Source organism: Biomphalaria glabrata, chromosome 12 (assembly GCF_947242115.1).
Source record: "Biomphalaria glabrata chromosome 12, xgBioGlab47.1, whole genome shotgun sequence".
In the NCBI taxonomy this organism is placed as follows: domain Eukaryota; kingdom Metazoa; phylum Mollusca; class Gastropoda; family Planorbidae; genus Biomphalaria; species Biomphalaria glabrata.
The window spans coordinates 23,680,332-23,701,294 of record NC_074722.1 but is presented as its reverse complement, the minus strand read 5'-3'; the positions used below and the strand labels follow the sequence as shown (position 1 = coordinate 23,701,294).

General features: G+C 34.9%; 1 protein-coding gene across 3 annotated transcripts; it reads right to left on the bottom strand.

Moving 5' to 3' along the window:
* Positions 1-2,109: 2,109 nt before the first annotated feature.
* LOC129922148 (uncharacterized) lies at positions 2,110-17,821 on the bottom strand. 3 transcript variants are annotated; one of them, XM_056006893.1, is made up of 3 exons: positions 17,708-17,821; positions 9,219-10,011; positions 2,110-5,060 (listed from the first exon to the last, which is right to left on the bottom strand). In XM_056006893.1, exons 2-3 carry the CDS (start codon positions 9,812-9,814, stop codon positions 4,895-4,897), a joined length of 762 nt encoding a protein of 253 aa, XP_055862868.1. In that variant the 5' UTR covers positions 9,815-10,011; positions 17,708-17,821; the 3' UTR covers positions 2,110-4,894. The 3 variants fall into 3 exon arrangements, with proteins under 3 accessions (XP_055862868.1, XP_055862867.1, XP_055862869.1); XM_056006892.1 differs by having other exon boundaries at positions 17,660-17,802; XM_056006894.1 differs by lacking the exon at positions 17,708-17,821 and adding an exon at positions 15,175-15,282.
* Between the last annotated feature and the right edge of the window lie 3,142 nt (positions 17,822-20,963).

Genomic DNA, 20,963 nt, shown 5'->3' with positions numbered 1-20,963 from the left:
CTGCTATTATCACTCTCTTGCATTATCTCTCTCTCTCTCTCTCTCTCTCTCTCTCTCTCTCTCTCTCTCTCTCAGAGGCACACACACATATATACTCACACACACACTCTCTATCACACACATACTCTCTTCCAATCCCTTATTTTTTTGTTATGTTTTTTTTTTAAGGAACTAGCCGCATTGTGAGACAGACAGTGTATCTTATTTAAAATAACTCAAGTGCACATTCATCTTGAGCTCTATTCTGCAACACATAAATATACAAATGTTTTATAATTTCTTCGACCCATCCCAATGATCCATAGTTATATTGAGATCAAGAAAGTTCGTGTTCTGTCCAAATTTCTAGAGATATAGTTTTCCAAATGGCGACAACCTGAAGTGACGTCAATACCAGTTTTTTTTTATTTTATTTGACTAGAAGAATCCCGAGTTTGCAGGTTTGCTCTTAATAACCAATTATTCTTACACATTTCTATTCAACCCATCCCACCCCACTACCACCTAAAAAAAATTGGTTATGCAAATGTATAAATCTACTACAATCTTTGTTACACTTATCAGGTCTTCATTGACAGACTGACTCACCAATCACCAACTCTTCGCAGAGGACGAAAAAACTAGTGATATACAACAACTGTAAGAAAAGCGTTAAAGCTGTTTTTGATACCAGCGTCCATGCAGGTTCCTGGCTCCATGAAGTTCTGACTTGAATAGAGGTATTGTAAAAGGAGTAGAATAATCGCCGTACACTAATTTATTGGCCTTATAAATAAGAAATTATCTTCTTTATTTCTTCTTTATTTAATATTTCTTATTTTTCTCTTACAAAGTTCCCATACTTTAATAAGATTAACAAACTCAAATTGAGTCCAATGGTGTGTAAAAAATAAAAATACTAATATTAACAACATATTACTACTTTACTATTATTATTACTATAATATTACTATTAACATATTACTATATTACTGTGAACCTATTTGCAATGAGTCAATTGTCGTGAGAGTCTTGAGTCAATCACTGGGGAACCAGTTGTCGATGAACCATTCATTGACTGCATCAATTGCCATTTGGGACTTTGTGACTGTATGACAATCTGTTAACATTTCTCTTTGAACCATCTGTAATGGAACTTTCTATTACTGTATTGCAGATTCTAATATTCTTGGAATTTTCCAAATATTTTTCATGCGCACACAGACATGCTGCTTGTGATGTTCTTGCTCTATTACTTATAAAAAAATGTGTTTTGTTTATTTACAAAATGTGTTTTATTTCAAAAGTCATTCCAAATTCTTTCTTCGTGAATGCCATTAAATGATTATAATATGAAGGTAACAGATGTAAGGTTTCGATGTTTCTTTTCATTATGTAATACACTTTATCTACATTTGAAACAAAAAAAGTTGAACACTATTTTGATTCTTGATAAAGTATCTAATAATTTCATTATAATTCAATGAATAAAATTAATTTAAAAAAATGAAAAGGCATTTGAAGTCTTATGAAATACTGTTCTCCTACTGTTCTCGCTGGAATTGATCAATAATAATATTCAACAAATATAAACAATATTTAAAATGTCAAAAAGAGCATTGGTCCAACCAGGCAGGTAAAAAGGCAGATTTCAATATTTTCAGAAAGAATATCTGAATGAAATTTTATCAAAGGCAAATGAAGGTTGACATATCCTGTGTGGTGCCCCAAAGGTCCAGCCGATCAAGGGATAAGTGAAAGTGAATGTGAAGTTAGATGTGAATCTGGCCTAACTGATGTCTTATAATGAGTATCTAATTGATGTAATTACATAACTTAGCAATACAATTGTGAAAATAATATTTTTTGCTCAAAAATCTAAAACCGATTGCTTAAATGTGTTTAAAAAATGGTAATATATATAGCTCCCTTTCTAAAAAGCCTCCAGTATTTATTAGTATTAATAGTGAGTAGTTGTAAAAATGGTGTATTTTTATTAAAAAAACTGCTTGCATAATTGATTTTAAAAACTATATTTTTTGCTTTCAGAAAAGAAAAAAGTACTGTTGCATCAAAAATTTGAATGATCTAAAATATCGTGTTGTCCGATTTTATTTTCATTATCTCTTAAGTTTCTGGGATCTAAAAGGGACGGACAGACGGACAGATAGGCCACACAAAACTAATACCGATTTTCCCATTTCGGGCGACGCTAAAATGAAAGATGTAAATTTAAATTTTTCATGTATTAAATTATTTGTTCCCTCACTCAATTTATTGTTTAATTAATCAGTTATAATGGCCAAAAGGATGGAGGATGACAGCGGTGAGTTATGAACCAGGGACCATCTAGATGACCGCAGGACTGTCCTGCGCGCTTACCTTACAACCAGCAATCCATTTTCCATCTAAATATCTTTTTAAAACCAGAGTCAAGCATCGAACGTTACTGTTACAAAGCCTCCTGAAATACCAATAATACTTGTAGTATTCCCCATCTCTTTAACCCAATTTTAAACTTCAATTCACGTCATTTGAAACAACCCTTGAGGTCCAGATATATGCTCATGCATATACAAATGCATAGTATTGATATACTTATTTATCAACTGACCATCTCCTTTGTTTTTGGATGGGATAGTAGACGTCGAAGATTGAACACATTCCTTCTCTATGCCGATGATTGCGCCCTGCTGAACGCGGTCAACAAATTTGCATATGCTGCCGCCTCTTTCGGTTTATCTATAAACCTCGAGAAAACAGAAGTCATGTTGCAGAAGTCACCCAATAAAACCTACTCAGCCCCAAAGATCGCCGTAAACGGACAGCCAATTAACGTGGTAGACCACTTCACATATCTGGGTAGTATAGTTTCAAATGACGCCTCATTTTCAAGGGAAGTTGTAAACCGTCTGGCCAGGGCCAGTAGTTGTTCTGGACGCCTTCAGGCGAGAGTATGGCGTAATAAATCTCTCCGCTTGCCTACATAAATCAAATACTACCAAGCGGTGGTTCTCTCAACCCTTTTATATGGATCTGAGACATGGACACTATACAGAAAACAACTAAGACTACTTGAGCGCTTTCACCAAAGATGCTTGCGCTCCATCATGGACATACGGTGGCAAGACCGCACTACAAACAGCGATGTCCTTGCGTACGCCGGTATGGGCAGTATAGAGGGACTTCTTATGGTCCGACAGTTACGCTGGGCAGGGCATGTTTCCCGTATGGGAGACGAACGTATGACAAAGGCAGTCTTTTTTGATGAGCAACAGTTGGTCGACGTAACAGAGGCGCCCCACAGAAACGCTTCAAAGACCAGCTTAGGCTAGAGGTCACTCACAAAGGCCGCGGGATACACATTTCAGACCAAAAGAAAATCCGCTGCCGAGGACAAACGCAGACGGCGAAAAGAAAATCTAAATCGACCACTTGCGGACAATGGTTATGCTTGCCCAGTATGTGGCAAAATATGTAGGTCACAGCTGGGGCTGCGCAGCCACGGGAAATACTGCATTCCTCACTAATCTTCGGACTCGAAGACAAGCCTTATTATTATTTATCAACTTAAGATTTCAAATTACGGTCTTATAATCGCATTGCTTAGAATACTATCTGGAATCCTATGTTCATGGTCCATGAATGCACTATCGAAACAGTCAGTTACCAAGGGGAAAAAAGTATTTTATGTATGCGACAATAGAAACTGATGAAAGTATGGGCGGCTTTTCATAAATGGAGCCTTTGGTGTAGCTGTTGTGAAGAGCAAGGACGTGTTGATAAGCTGTTCATTTGTTAAGCACTGTATGAACTTAATGACTAAGCTCTTCAGCTTGGAGCACCAAGTTATTGACTGAAGTCTCCTGTAGTATATCGTCCTGCACGTTGTTGTTGTTTTTTTACATTTTATTTTATTTTTAAATTATCTTCGTTTTTCTTTCATCAGAGATTCTCAAACTGTTGTATGCTGAGCCCCAGGGGTGGTAGAGACGACTGTAGAGTCCTCAGAAAGAAAGAAAAATTCTATCCAATTAAAATAGCTTCTTCGCTAAAAGTCAGTTTGTCGGATCTGATAAGATAATTCGCCACTCTCTACTTTTTCCTATATTTTTTACGAACTATTCTATGACGACCTAGGCCAAAGATTTGAAGACATTCTTCACTTGGATATTCCCGACTGGATTTTGAACATTTTGCGCGTGAACAAATTCAGATGCCAATCACATACTAATGCTGGAGCAGCCTAATGAAATAGTATCAATGAGTAACATAAACTAATAATCCAACAATGATAAGACAAATGCTGCATTAGTGAATTTTTGAGCAGAAATCGTTGACTGCTTTCCCAACACCTTTCTGGTGTTTTGGTATAACGTGGAATCAAGGCCGTTATTTGCCTCATCACAATACAAGAAATCGACTAGGAATTGTAGCTCTTGGAGATTTTCAGTTACTACTTTACAAATATTGAGCTAATCTTAACTACTTTCAGAAAATCATATTAAACTCATCCAAGTCATTTTTTTAAATGTATATTTTAAACCAAATTGATCATTTCAATCAACGTTTTGTTTACCTTTCTAACGTATTCACTATCCATTGATGTAGTTTTTTTTCATTAAGTGGTCCGTGGGTAAGTCTTCACTATATCAAGGGGTACCCGGATCAAAAATATTTAGAGAACCACTGCCCTACATCCTCCCTATTTTCTGCGTATCACTTTCTTATCTTTATCTTTCTTGCTCTGCTTTTTTTTAAAATATATATATATTATTTGCTTATAGTTGATAGAATTCTAAAGTTTTGTTGAAAAGGTTTACAAACGTGTAAGATTGTATTAGAATATGTAAGTAATAGTCTAATAGCAATATGTAGTGATACTCTATTAGGTATAGTTAAGGAGTAAGTATATTTAGTTTTTCTTGTTACACTTGCAGCCAGTATGTACACGTCTTGAAACTTTGATCAGATTTGGACTCCGGTTCTCACAGCTGATCATGTAGTACACTCTGACATTTTGGGTCCTTTTGTGACAATAACTTGGGGCTCCCGGCATGCAAACCATGTTTCGTAGATATCTGAAATAAAAATATAAAGATACACATTTTATACTGTAAACTCACTATATTATCATCCGGATGTTTTACTTTTGTACAAAAAAAAATTATCTATCAATGTAAGTGTTTCAATTGAGAAACATCCATTCAATAAAAGAGTGTATCCAATCTAGGGGAGGCAACTCAACAATGGTGAAAGGTCATAGAAGAATGGTGTTCATGTCCAAGGTGTGAGACGATCCCTGCATGTCAGTCAGTCGTGGCTACCAGGTCTTCTAAGTTTTACCTGCAAGGTTCACTGTCGCCGCTGTTGTTTGTGCTTTCATGTTTCCTGTCTTCACGTTCCTGCAGGGTTCACTATCTCGTCATGAACACAAGGTCAGACTATCTCTCGTCATGAACACAAGGTCAGACTATCTCCTGGTTGTCATCAGGGCGGCTAACTACACAAACCAACCGAAAATGTCTTCCACTCCCAGGAACAACATAATGTCGGACATATCCACAAGTTCCTGACCAGAAGGCCCTCCACACAGGGAACCTATGCTCCTTGTCACCCGCTAGCCTATCCACTGTCGATGATCTCTTTACAGCTATAGTTCTGTTTCTCCATTTACATAGGCCGGAATCAACTCCGCCTCTTTTTCGTATAAACAGTCTGTCCATAACTAATGTTGAGTTATTATAGTTTTTTTCTGGAAGTAGCTTGCAATTTAACATATATCAAACAATGGCCGTCCTTAGCCATAGGCAACCTAGGCAGCCGCCTATAACCTTTAGTTGATAGGGGCCAAAAACAGGTCTAAAATTGCGACACTTGGATAGTATCTCAAAAATAGTAGAGCTCTAGGACTCTCATGTTTACTAGTCTAACTCTGTTACTGAAATTTTGATTTATGAATATTAGATGTAGTCGATTATAGACGTGCATATTCGCAATAATAATACGAAATAAATTGCGTAATTTTCTAAATACAAATTTTTTGAAGCGTTATTTAGGGCCATCTAATTTACTTCGCCTAGGGCTTCTAATTATCTAAGGCCAGCACTGATCAAACAATATCATTATCCAAAATGTAAACCGTTAGCCAAAGAAATAGATGACCTTAACATCATCTTCCCTATAGGTCACAAGGTCTAAAAGGGGAACTTTACTTTTTTTTTAAAATACGTAGTAAGGTTTTTCTTCCAGTCAGAAGATTAATGACAAGTACAGTATTTCACTTGGCTACTCAATCCCAGCTTTGACCTACATATTTCAGCACAAACAGCACCGGCGCACCTGTGTGCGGCTGTGGTTCTCTTTTACCTATTACGTCTTTCATCGGAAGGTCTAAAATGTGTATCCCTCGGCCTTTGCAAGAAACCTCCAGAGGTTTCGTTCGGAAGCCTCCTGTATACTTTTGCTTACATTGCCTCTCTTCCATGTCAGTTGGCGCCTGGTCTTTGAAGCATCTCAGTGGGCACCTCTGTTACGCCGACCACCTTTCATCTCACCAAGAAAAATGTAAGCGTGTTTGAGACTGGACATGTCTTAAGTAAACGTTCGTGTCTTGCACTCTCTGAGCCCAATGTATTTATTAGATTCAATTCATTGCATGAAAAGGTCACTATTGTGACTACTGATGATGTCATTGTATCTTCGAAAGTTATTTTGTTCAAAGCTTTTATCTGAAGACATAAGCTTACAAGAAAATCATAAAAAATACTTTAAAATAAAAATAAAGCTTATGTTAAGTGTAATTGTATTAATTGTTTTGGATCAGTTATGTAATTATATGTACACTTGACCTATACATCTAAATCTGTGGGATATAAATGTTTTTACCGATTGTTTTTGTGTAGCGCCCAGGCTTCATCACTTGTCTGGACTAGTTGTGAAAGGGGGAGGGAAGAAGGAGGTATCTTCGTGAATGTTTACATGATCTTTTTATTTTAAATGCATAAACAAATGCTCTTTCAGGGCTCAAAATTCCTCAAGGGGACTAATTCAACTTATACCACCACCTCTGTCAAATACGATTTCTTTCCCTTGTTCAAGATACCAAACAAAATAGTCAATTACCAATAGTTAATTAACTAATTAGTTATTTTTGTTTGAATTCATATCTGTGTTGTCAGGTAAAAGAAATATTTGTGCATAATTTCCGCTTATCCAAGATTGGGTGTGGGAGACATAACGTTTACAAACTTTTTACTAGACAGAGTGAGTCGATATAAACTTTGTACGAATATAATTCTAAGTAATCTAGTATACCGACACATATAAAATCAAACAATATATATATATTGTTGTTGACTATAAGAGGACGTATATGGTAATGTAATTGAATAGTGACTTCAACAAATAGATACAATAATGTTTGTAACGAGAGAATAGAAGTTATGTATTAAATTTGGGAGGTTTTACTACAGATTATATTTAGTACATTACTAAAACCAACGAAATGTTAATGACTTAGAAGAGATAGTTCATTGGTTATCTTATCTTGCCACCTTATCTTAAAGGTCCGCCTTAGGCATCGGAGGTGGAAGACATTCAGCTTTTTTTCCTGCCATGTGGCAAGATAAAATAACCAATGAGGAAGCGCTACGAAGAGCAGGGTGCCATGACATCTTCTCTGTTATCAGCAGCAGACGCTTTGACTGGATTGGTCACGTTCGTAGAATGCCAGTAGGTCGACTTCCACAGGACATTCTGTATGGCGATCTAATAGAAGGCAGGAGAGCCGCTGGTCGCCCACTTTTACGTTATACGGATGTATGCAAACACGACAGGAAGCTCTTCAAAATCGAAACTGGCAACTGGTAAAAGGTGGCACTAGAGAGAGAGCATAAAGGAAGGATCACGGATTGTAGATGTCATACACAACAGAAGCAGAAAGAAGGGTGAAAATGCAACGGCGCCTGGTGATCACCTATGCCCAACCTGCGATCGCAGCTGTGTATCAAGAATTAGCCTCTTTAGTCACACAAGAGGTTGCATAGGGAAAAGAGCGTCTCTTGAGACGTAAATTGCCACAGAGAAGAGATAGCTATGAAGCTTTCATTTATGTCTGATGTCAATGTCCTGAAGCTTTAATCAAGATCATAACACATTTTGATTTCATTGAATAACTTTTACTATCAAGTTGTACATGTTGGATAAAATCACCTCGAGTTCGCTATTCTGCCTCAACGTGGCACCCGGGGGGGAACGATTACTTGAGGAAGTAATTAGGCCAAATGAATAGCAAAACAAAACTCCCGTGGGAGTGTCCAAGGGAAGGCGAGAGTTTTCCCATTGCACGGCGCGGAGTTGAAAGAGAGTTCCTACGTCTCTGTCGACAATCTATGCGCCCTTCCTCAAGGGACCGTTACACTAATGGCGAGTCCTGTCACGGTTAGCTTGATACAACATAGGAAAATGGCGGAGGTTCCCGGTATACTCGACCTTCGGCCATGCATTCTAGTCCATGCGCCCGGAGTGCCAGATATATCGGAAATAGCAATGTTTTACATAGGCATTGACTTGGATGTCCTCCAGATAGAACAGTAGTTCAGACAGGCTTACAAGCCTAGAGCTCGAAGACTCTTCGGCTTAGCTCTTTAGACTATCAAACGCATAAAATCACACAATTTAAAATAAAGACAATGGACATGCTAAATGTTTTTTGTTTGTATATTTTGGTTTAAATCCCTTTTTTTTTCAGGTTGCAAACTCTTCATCGGGTCAAAGAACAAAAGGGTGTCACCTGGGTGGGTGGACACGGATCTCGAAAACAGCTCTAACGATATATCTTTGGGAAAAGAATTACCACCTAATCGACCACACTCTGAAAAGTTTTGTTTCACCGTTATAATTTTGCTAAGTATAATTTAAAAATTCGTTTACTTTTGGCTAGCTATCTCGACAATATCTTGAACAGACGTCAGCGGGTTTTCCCGTAAACCTTATTAAACAAACAGACGCCCAGGAACATTTTGCGCATCGACTTTTCCAAGTCTGGATCTCAAGGTCTGGCATAAGATTTGGTTATACATTTTCTGTAGATTTATACATTCATTTAACCAGGATTTTTGTTTTCGTGGGGAGGAGGACTTTAGGTGGGGTAAAGAAAATGTTCAATTTTTATTTAGTTATAAAGAGTAAATGTAAACAGTCTTTTATTTTTTTTATTTTTTTTTATTACAACTTACCTGGGGAAATAGCTAGAACCAAGATCTGTATAGGTGATAATTGAGTAACATTGTTCCATCAAGTGTCTGGGTAACGGCTTCCTATTGACACATTCTTCAGGTATATTTGGTGGAAGAGACGCAATGTCTCTGTAGATGAACTTGTCACTGACATCAATATGAGGATTGAGTTTTGCTACAAACGTTTGAAGTCCATTAGGAAACGTGCACGTATTAGATCTCTTAGAATCCACGTCAATTAGTGAAGTTATCTTTTTCAAAGTGCTATTGTGTGCAGGTGTCACTAAATCTTCTTTATCGATGTCACTCTGGTGATGGCTCTGCTTCTTGGTATCAGAAGACGGCTTACTAGAAGGTTTGACACTGATCGTCCCATGACGGGCTGGTGAATTGAACTTGTTCTCATACATCATGTTCCAAGTATCTATATCAATACGTCTCATGCCATACCTCACAGGTAAAAGGTATTCAAGCTCGTTATCTAGATAGAGTTGTAAATCTTTGGAAGATGTGTTGAAGGCGAGTCCTGGACGAGATTGACACGGGGAGAGCGTGAACAAAAGTGCAACTAGAAAACACTCTGAACTGTATGACATTTTTAATACTGTTTGCAGTTATTTATTTTGTTTTGTTGTTGTTTCATGGAACTTTATGTAAACTCGATAAATGTGATTGACTTTAAACGCTGGCTCGATTTCACAGAGGTGTTACAGTTAATGTAAAGTTAATTTAGACTTTCCTGTATTGATTTAAAATCAGTAAAGTGTATCTTCATTGAACTGGTCTCTTTTATCTAAATGAGGAAATGACAAAAATATATTTAGAACAAAAATATACATGCTTTCATAAACACATGCTCTAATGTGTATATATAGTAACATCGTCATAAAAATGGACTTCCGGAAGGGAAGTAGACTCAAAACCCTATGAAGAGGGGTCTAATTGCTTAAGTTTTTTTTAAATGATTTTGTAGTTGTTGTTTTTTCTCAAACCACCCTTGGCAACGCTTCGGCATGTGAAGGTTTAATATTAATATCTCCTCTCCGATTAAAGCAAAAGCAAAAACATAAAAATAGTCACAAAGTGTCCCCCCCCCCCGCGGCTGAGCCAATGAGACCAATGGATATCCCCCCCATGGCAGTGGGTAAAAAAAAAATTTTTAAGCCATCAGTAGTACACCTCAGGATGGAAAGAAATGAGTTTTGAGTTTTTGGCACATCGGCAACTGTAAAATGGAAAGAAATGTTCAGTCAAATATATAAATTTGAAAAGAGAAAACAAAATATTTCTTAATCTAAACGTTTTTTTTTTGTCCAAAAAACATTGCTTTATTAACTTCACTTTATAAAACTAAAATTATTACAAGATTACAAAGAGAGTTTGTGTTACACAAACACAGAGGCGGCCCCCGTCGAAGTCGGATCCCTGTTGGATCTGCATATTCGCAAATAATATTCAAGAGGTGATTTAATTTTGATGGTCAAAAGTAATAATGTTTCAAAGATTCATTTGCCGTAAATTTAAATTAAATAAAAAATAGTAGATTAGTTTTAGTATATTAAAACATTACAATATTGATCAAAACGTTTGGAAATGAAAATCTACACTTTTTTTTTTACACTTTAAGTTTAGAAATTGAAATTCTACATCTTAATCTAGTCTATTTTAGTCTAAACTAGATCTAGAAATTCTAGATCTAGACTCTAAAATAATTTTAATTTGAATATAAATCCAGATCTAGATATACTGTAATAAAAATCTAGATCTAGTTTTAAAAAATCTAGATTAGATCTAAATCAAGATATTCCTTTTTTAAACGCGAGTCACATAACGAGGCTTAATAAACATTACTATACCGAGTTCTTTTTTTCATTTCATTTGAAGAATTAATTCCATATAACGTCAGAGGGAGAAAAAAACACTACGTCACACGGCCTAGCTAGACTAAAAATCGCCTTCATCATTACGAGCCATTTATCGAGTGTTCATAGACTTTGGTGCACAGAGTGCGTTCTTTAAGCATTTCATTTAAAGAATTCATTCCATATGACGTCAAAGGAAAAAAAACACTACGTCACACGGCCTAGCTAGAATAAAAATCGCCTTCATCATTACGAGCCATTTATCGAGTGTTCATATACATTGGTGCACCGAGTGCGTTCTTTTAGCATTTCATTTAAAGAATTCATTCCATATGACGTCACAGAAAAAAAAAACACTACGTCACACGGCTTAGTTAGACTAATATATATTTTCATTAATACGAGCACTTTTTCGAGTGTTAATAGACATTGAGTGCGTTCTTTTAACATTACATTTAAAGAGTCCATTCATATGACGTCAAAGAAAAAAAATTCCATTACCTCACAATAGGCTAGTACCGGTACCATAAAAAAATGTCTTTATTTACACGAGATATTTAACAAGGGTTCATAGACATTGGTGCACTGAGTTCTAATAGAATTTATTTAAAAAAGATCAAAGCCGCATTGTTTTTGCGTTTTGTCTGTCAGTCGGTCTGTCCGTCATCTTGATATAAAAAAAGAACCACTAAAAGTTATTAAAAATTGATTAACCTTTATTTTACGTTTCAAAACATCGCAATAATTTTTAGGTATGAACACAATTAAAAAATGTATATAATAGATTGTTCCGGATGTTTGTATAAATAGTAAAAGAAAAAGAGAATTTCAGATAAACGTAATACCGTTAATTAAATTTTTTGGATGGTCTCGTATAGAAATTAGATGTACTACAGCCATGTGGAGAGATTTTCATACCTTACTTTGGAGTTTGGATTCTGTTTTCCTTAAAAATCGGAACATAATATTAACGATAATTAGATTTTTACATGTTTTAGGTAGAAAGTTAAATGTACTGTAAGAGAGTAGTGAGTTAAAATATTTTTCATAAAAATCCGTAAAAACATTATTTCGTAAATGAGAAGATTATTTGTTTATCAATTAGAAGAGGGAGTTCAAACAATTATTTGGCGTTAGTAGATTTTTAAATAAATTCGGAAATTTCTGGCGACGATTTGTAAGAAACAAAATCCGGAACTTTCTTTATCGATTACAAAACTTCTATGTTATGTTTTGGCAAGAAAATTAAATGTCTAAAAAGTAATTTTCAGTAATCAAATCTAGTAAATTACTTTTTTTTAAAGCCCCGAACAACCTATTGTCGATATTTTTAAAATTTGTTTAAAGATGAAAATACGGAACAATTTGATATTGATAACCAAATTATAGTGACGCATTGTCAAATAATATAAGTGTAATATTAGTAAATTATGCGATTTCAAACAATCATTAGGCATAATTCATGTTTTATAAAACAATATCCGGAACATTTTTACACTTAATGAAATATAAGTCAGTATAGAGATTTTGATTTAGCATTAATATGCTATTTACATAAAAAACGGAACAACATATTATTGATAATGTGTTTTTGCAACGTTTAAGCATGGAAATTGAATGTAATATAAATTAGAAGAGCAAACAAACATTTGTTGGGGTTGATTAGTTTTGCACAAAAAAATCCGGAACAATCAATTTTTAGATACTTAAAACTATTGAGATGTTACGGGAGAAACATTAAAGTGTAAATCAGATTTTCAATAGCTTTTAGAGTTCTAGTTTTTTTAATCTAATCGTGACGGACAGACCGACCAACAGTCAAAACGCACAAAAATAATCTTCTTTTATTCGGATGGGGGCACTAAACAAAAAATAAATAAAATCTGATTTTTTTTAAAAGTTTAAGGAATTGGTTTAGTACCTGATCATGTAGCGACGTTACGCTACTGCACGAAAATCGCTGCATAAAAAGTCCATTAAAAAAAATGTGTGTGATATTTACATACAAAATGCATTATTAGCCTTTATAAACAAACAGAAATGTTTTCTTTTAATTTTAGCAGCTAGTTGACCAGAAAAAACATCTTTATTATTTATATTTGTTGTAAACATTTCCTGTACATTTTAAAATATATTTTACTTAGTGACACTGAAAATACACAAAATTGGTACATCTTCGTTAGCATATTCTAACATTGCCTCCCTTACATTTACGTAATTGTTTTAGAATTGGTGTATTTTTATGAAAAAATCGCTTGCATAATTAATTTTATAAATTAAACGGTTTGCTTTTAGAAAACCAAAAGTAGCCGTTGCACCTAAACTTTTGAAGCCGCATTTAATGATGAAATAATATTTTTCATATCTCTTCTAGTTTTCGAGATCTGAGTGTGACAGACGGACAGACGGAAATTTTGCACAAACCTAATAGCGGCTTTTTCCCCTTAGGGGGGCCGCTAAAAATGTGTTAAATTCGATTGAAAAAAACAAATATTTTTTTAAATCCTTTTCTTTCAAAACAAACAAAGCTTATCTAAAGGGAGAAGAACATGTTCCTAAACAACTATATCTACCAATAACGTAGTTAATTTCTTAATTTGATATCAAACAAAATAAGTATTTAGCAATAAATATCTCACTACTAGAGTATTTTTTAAAATTGATTCATGTTTTGTTAGATGCAATTAATAGTTTAAAGGAGCAATTTGATTGGAGAATGCAAGAGAGAGAAATAGCGATAATAATTATTTTAGGGGGACTAAACCCAACAAATTTAGCCATATCTGTGAATACTGAACTATTATTTGTCATTGTCTCTATTAAATAAAATAATGAGTTACCAGTAATGAATTGTCTAATTGTTTTTATTTTCATTAATTCATGTTTTGTTATGTCAATGAATATTTGTGCGAAATCTCAGCTTAATCCAAGAATGGGTATGCGAGAAATAACGTGTACACTCTTTGTACCAAAAAAACACAGTAAGATGAAATAAGCGTTGTAAAAACAATACTTTTACTACCATTGTGTAATTAGTTTCGCTAGTTTCTTGGTGATTAATTGGAGACATCCCTGGCTGCAAACTTCCTCTCCCCCCCCCCCCTCACTTTTCCGGGTTGTTTTTTTTTTATTCACTGCGCAATTAATACAAAGGGAAGTAATACTAGCTGAGAAAGTATTTTCATCATGTGATATGTCATGGCGCATTATCTACATCAATCGTTACAAAGTTAGTTTCCTTTCTATTAAAAAAATCCCCTTTATATCACATATGCGTCATTGTAGAGTAATGTACTACATATATTTAGTGATGAATAGACGAAAGTTTAATATTGTGCAGCTATGTTCAGCATCCCCTTTAAATGGGGTCTCAAATTTTAAAAAATCAATAAAATGTCTTGCCCTCATTCATAAAAGACTTAAACTAGGCTAATTAGTAGGAAGCGTTGTCGAGAGGCTAAGTGCGCTTGAACTTGGCTTATCTTGGCTACCTAGAAGGGGGCTCGAGGTTCGACACATGACTCGGGCAGAGTTGCGTTTACTGAGCGCCTAAAGGCAGCACGGAAAACCAACTCCTAGATACCCTCTCCCCCCTCCACTGGTCCACAAATGACATTGGACCAAAGCGCTCTTTCATAAGCATGAAAGTAGCGCTATATAAAAGCTATAATTATAATTAGTTGGCTGATTCAGACAATCTGTTCCATGCTTTAATGACACTAAGGAAAAAGGATGGTTTGTAGATATTTGTCCTAGCTTATGGAAAAAGAGATGTAGCATATTAAATAAAAGAAATATGTGTATCCCGCGGCCTTTGAGGCAAAAAAAAAATCAACTACCGAGGACTGACATAGACGGCGAAAACAAAATCTAAATCGACCACCGTGGAAAATAGTTGTGTCTGCGCTGGATTTAGCAAAATATGTAGGTCTTAGCAAGGGCTACGTAGCCACGGTAAATACTGCTTTCCTCAATAATTTTTGACACGAAAAAGCCTTTAAAAAAAAGAAAATTAATTAAAAAAAAAAAAAAGAGAAGGCAACTCATGGCAATATAAAGTCGTTTGTGCATCTCGTATAGATGCTATGGATTACCGGTATGTGCTGTGATCTTTCCAATCTGCAGGAAAGCCTGGGCGGTAGATTTTCAAATAGTGCTCTGAAACATCAGAACTCTCTTCCATGCTGTACCTCCGCTTATGGGATTCTTAAATAGTATTTTATGTTAAGCTTGACTATTAGGATACATGCAAGTCTACTTGTATTTCGGCAACATCTACTCGATGTGCCAGCACAGTTACCAACAGAGCTATTTTTTTCATATAAATGGAACTGGGATGAGGAAGTAGATCTACCTCAACTAAACTTCTCATAGAACACTCTTAAGATCTATATCTACTATATCTAGATCTAATATATAAATTTGAAATAATGTAGATGTAATTTAGATAAGATGTATGTAGAAAAGAACCTAGATAATATATCAATAAACTGAATTCAATATTATATTTAAAAAATAGTAGATTAGTTTTAGTATTTTAAAACATTGCACTAGAAATAGTGGAGAAATGAGAAAACTCTAGATAAATATAATACCGTTAATTAAATTTTGAATTGGTCTCATATGAAAATTAGATGTATCATAGTCTTGTGGAGAGATTTTCAAACCATACTTTGGTGTTAGGAAGTTGTTTCCCTTGAAAATCGGAAAATAATATTAACGATAATTAGATTTTGTAACATTTTAGCTAGAAAGTTAAATGCAGGGTAAGAGAGAAGTGCGATTTTTCATAAATTGAGTTAAAATGTTTTTCATAAAAAATCCGGAACAACCGATTTTCGTAAACATTTGTTACTAAAATAGGGATTTCAACCAGTTATTAGGCGTCAGTAGATTTATCATTTAAAATTCGGAACAATTTGAGCGACGATTAGTAAGAAAATTAAGTAATGTAGGTCGATTTCTTTCTCAAAACAAAAACCCGGAACATTCTTTACTGATAAAAAGACTTCTGTTATGTTTCAGCAATAAAATTAAATGAAAAATAAGTCTAAAAAGTGATTTTCAATAATCGTTTCTAGTAAATTACTTTTTTTTTTTAAATCCTGAACAACCTATTGTCGATATTTGAGAAAAAATATTTTTGAAATACATTTGTTGTAAGTTGAAAATACGAAAAAAGTTGATATGGATAATTATACTATAGTGACGTATTGTCCAAGAATATAAGTGTAATGTAAGCCAATGATCTGATTTCAAACAATCATTTGATGTGCTTTTTTTTTTTAAAAACAATATCCATGACAAATTTATAGTTAATGAAATATAAGTCAGAATAGAGATTTTCAATTAGCATTTATATGCTATTTACATTTTTAAAAAAACCGGAACAACATATTATTGATCATGTGTTTTTGCAACGTTTAAGCATGGAAATTAAACGTGATATAAGTTGGAAAAGCAAACAAACATTCATTGACATTGATTTGTTTTTCACAAAAACATCTGGAAAATCTATTACAGATATTTAAAACTATTGCAATGTTTCGGAAGGAACATTAAAGGTTAAATTAGGTTTTCAATAGCTTTTAGTGTTATTTTTTATTTTAATCTAAACGTGATGGGCAGACGGACCAACAGATAAAATTCAAAGAAAATAAGCGGCTTTTATCCTAATGTGGGTACAAAACAAAAAATAAATAAAATAAAATAATTAAAACATTTTGCGGGAACCGATGAAGCGCACAAAAATAAACCTCTTTTATTCTGACGGGGGCATTAAACAAACAATCAATATAATCTGATTATTTTTTAAATTTTGAGGGAACTGATAGTACCTTACGCTACTGCACAAAATTCGCTGAATAAAAAGTCCATTTAAAAAAAAATGTGCTTGATATTTACATACAAATAGCATTTTTAGCCTTTATAAACAAACTTAATTGTTTTCTTTTAATCATAATTTTAGAAGACACAGCTAATATTTATATTTGTTGTAAACATTTCTTGTAGATTTTATAAATATATATGACTTAGTGATTCTAAACACACACACACAAAATGATCTTTCCTGTTAACATATTTTTTTACATTATCTCCCTTACATTTATGTATTGTTTTAGAATTGGTGTATTTTTATGAAAAAATCGCTTGATTTTATAAACTAAACGATTTGCTTGTAGAATGGTGAAATAATATTTGTTATTTCCCTTCTTGTTTATGAGATCTGAGTGTGACAGACAGACAGACGGACAGACTGGCATTTTGCACAAACTAAATAGCGGCTTTTCCCCTTACGGGGGGCCGCTAACAAAAAGTAGATACTATAGTAGATGTGTAAACTATGCCTCATGTTTTTGTAGTTGCATTATTACTATATTTATTTTTTATTATTATCTTTATTATTATTTTGCATTCTAATAAAGTCTCGAGTTCAATGCTCAATAAATATGTCAGCAAATGATTTATGAAATAGAGTTTAATAGCTAAGAATCATAAAGTTTTAGATATCAGATTACATTAACTCAATTCTATCTTACCTAGCTTCATTTCGCATTTCTCTAACCTAATCAAACTTACCTAACTTAAACTTACGTATTACCAGCTCACAGAAATCTAAAAACTCACCCAATTTAAAGTTACTAATCAAGAATTAAGAGTGTCTACTGAATGAACAGAAGGTAAGCTTGTTATGTCTTTATATATCTATCATAATAGGATTTCGAAAATTTCCAATTACGCCAACAAAATCGGACAACACCGTTTTTTATTTTTAGAAATACATTTGTTCATGTTTCTGTTCAGTTTTAATGTGCAACACAAACGAAAAGGGTTGTTTGATTCATGCTATTTATCATTGGACTTTAACTATATAAATTTCTTGGCCCTAGCTGACTCCAACTAGCTGTTGATGGCAAATAATAAAATGTTAACTTGTTATTATTTAACTTGTCTCTAAAAAAAACAAGGTTACAAAAGACAGTTTGTGTGGAAACACAAACTCAAAATCGGCCCCCGAAGTGGTCCACCTAGGCAGGCTTCAATATTTTCAGAAAGAACATCCAAATGAAATTATATCAAAGACAAATGAGAGATAAGAATGGAGAAAGAAGGTTAACAGATCTTGTGTAGTGCCCCAACGGTCCCGCAGATCAAATGATAGGTGAAAGTGAATGTAAAGTTAGATGTGAACCTGGCCTAACTAGTTCCCCTTGTGGTCTATAGGGCAGATGATGTAAAGTTCATCTGTTTTTGTGGCCTACGGTTAACGAGGGTGTCGTGTAGCCAGCACAACGACCAACTAATTTCCCCAACTAATGTCAGGTACCCATTAGAACTGAGTGGACTCAGAGGCGCCCAAAGCTTCCAAAGTTGAAAATCCCTGTCTTCACCAGGATTCGAACCCGGGACCCCCGGTTCGGAAGCCAAGGGCTTTACCGCTCAGCCACCGCGCCTCCCCTCATCAGAGCCTAACTGATGTCTTATAATTGATCTAAATATTTTGAAAAGGTTCAAGCTCTTATTTTTTTATTTTTTTTTTGGTCAAGAAGTTACAATTCATTTAATATCCATTAATTTGTAGTCATTTTCAAAAAAATAAAATTAAAACATGAGTGGTCAAGAAATTACAATTCATTTAATATCTACTAATTTGTAGTCAATTTCAAAAAAATAAAAATAAAACATGAGTGGTCAAGAAATTACAATCCATTCAATATCCACTAATTTGTAGTCATTTTCTAAAAAAATAAAAATAAAAGATGAGTGGTCAAGAAATTACAATCCATTTAATATCTACTAATTTGTAGTCATTGTCAAATAATAAAAATAAAACATGAGTGGTCAAGAGATTACAATTCACTTAATATCTTACTAAAAAAAAATAATAATAATAATTCCGCAATAAAAAAAATGTTGAGGAAAATGAAGGTTACAAGATTACTATTCATGGTATTGTTATAAACCTGGTGGTGGCACAGATGGGGGTAGTGGTGTGTGTGTAGTCAGCTGACGCAAATCGCCCCAGGCCAGCGCTAGACGAGCGGTCAACCGAGACGAGCTACGACGGTCAGCCGAGTCGAGTATCAACAGGACGGTTCGGGAAGGATCGTCGTCGTGAACAGAGCTCAGGAGCGTCACGAGAGTTGTAGTCATCTGACCACCTAGAAACGTCGAGCAGCGTTCTGTCCGGTTCGAGAAGGCCAGTAGGGACCCTATATAAGAGCGGAGGTGACGCAGTCAAGACGGTTGAAAAAAAAAGGGGCTCAATACAGCAAGGTTCAGAAAGGAGGTTCACGACAGGAGTTCAGAACACGGTCGACTACAGCACAGTTCAACGGTGTGGTTCTGTACGGAGCATTACGACGGTTCAGTGCGGAGTACTGTCAAGTACAGTTGAGACGAACGGCGTCTTGATCTTGGTCTGTGATCGAGTCCGACACAACGAGCCCAAGTGTGTGAAGTCAGTCCCGAACTGTTGAACCCAGTGCAAGCCCGGAACGAGACGGAGAGGCCAGTTCGAGACTTGATACGGCGGAACGGTGTTATCGGAGAGATATTTGTTATCGCAGAGCTATTTGTACTGTTCTACGTGCTGCCAATTGTACAGTATTGGCTGTTATTTATGGACATTAAACCTTTACGTTATTTTGGAGCCCTGACTTGTCAAGTTCTTTAAGTTGGTGGTGTATGGTGCAGTTTGCAGAGAGCCTGGATAGTGAGATTCGTAACAGTATGTTAGGTCTAACTTATAATGCATACTAATTAGCTTTTTCTTTTTAAAAGCTTGCATAACTGATTTTAAAAATTAGATTTTTCGCTTTTAGAAAAAAAAAAGTAGCCGTTGCATCAGAACTTCGAATGGTCTAAAATATTGTGATGTCGGATTTTCAATATCTTTTCTAGTTTACGAGATTTAGACGGGACAGACGGACAGACATTTCGCACAAAACTAATAGCGTCTTTTGCCCTTTCGGGGGCCGCTAAAAACACGCCTAATTCACGATTATTCAGCAAAAAATTCACCAAAAATGATTTTGTATTCGCAATTTCGACCCCAAATGTTTTTTTAAAGCAGTCTTTTAAATGTGTGACATTACAAAATGATCCTTCTTTTCGAGTTCAGCACTTCTTTTGGTGCTTAAATTTCTTTCGTTTCAGATATTTTATTTATGTTAATTTTTATACAGATCTAGATCTAAATCTGTAGCATTTTACGTCTCGAGAGACGATCTTTTCCTTTAGCAACTTTTTGCTTGACTAAAGAGGCCATTCCTTGATACACAGCTCAATCTAATACTTTCCTAAATCTATATGTAGATTAGATCTCAAATGACGTATCCCGTAATTTTCAGAGTCAATGTGAGGGATTATTCTTGGATCAGATTATCAAATGTGTTTTTACAAAGTACTAGGAACATCTGTATGAAAGCGTATGGACTAACTAACGAATAGTGATGTTCCTTCTTGCAAACTGTTTCGGGAGTACCAAAGCTGAAATGATTTAATTATATGGACTTCTGTAATTTACGGGTAAAAAACAATTTGTAGCCAGGAGGAGGGCATTATTATGTGCTGTGCATTACTGGCCTTTTAATTGAGGGATTTCAAAAAGTGATGAGCCAAAAAGTTCTTGGTTGGGAGTGAGGTCTTTCTTTTGGAGGATACCCTTAAAATTATGCGATTTCAATGTCATGCTGGCTGCTTCGATGAATAATAAGGATACAAAAAAATATTCAGGTCAGACTAACCAGAATTTCGTTAAGTCTTTGCGCTTTTGGAGTACACGAGCCTAAGAATTGTTGTGGTTTGCTTGTGTCTGTGTAAGGTTAACTGTTCCATTAAATAACTAGAAGGACCAACAAGTGTGTTATTTGTGTAGTGG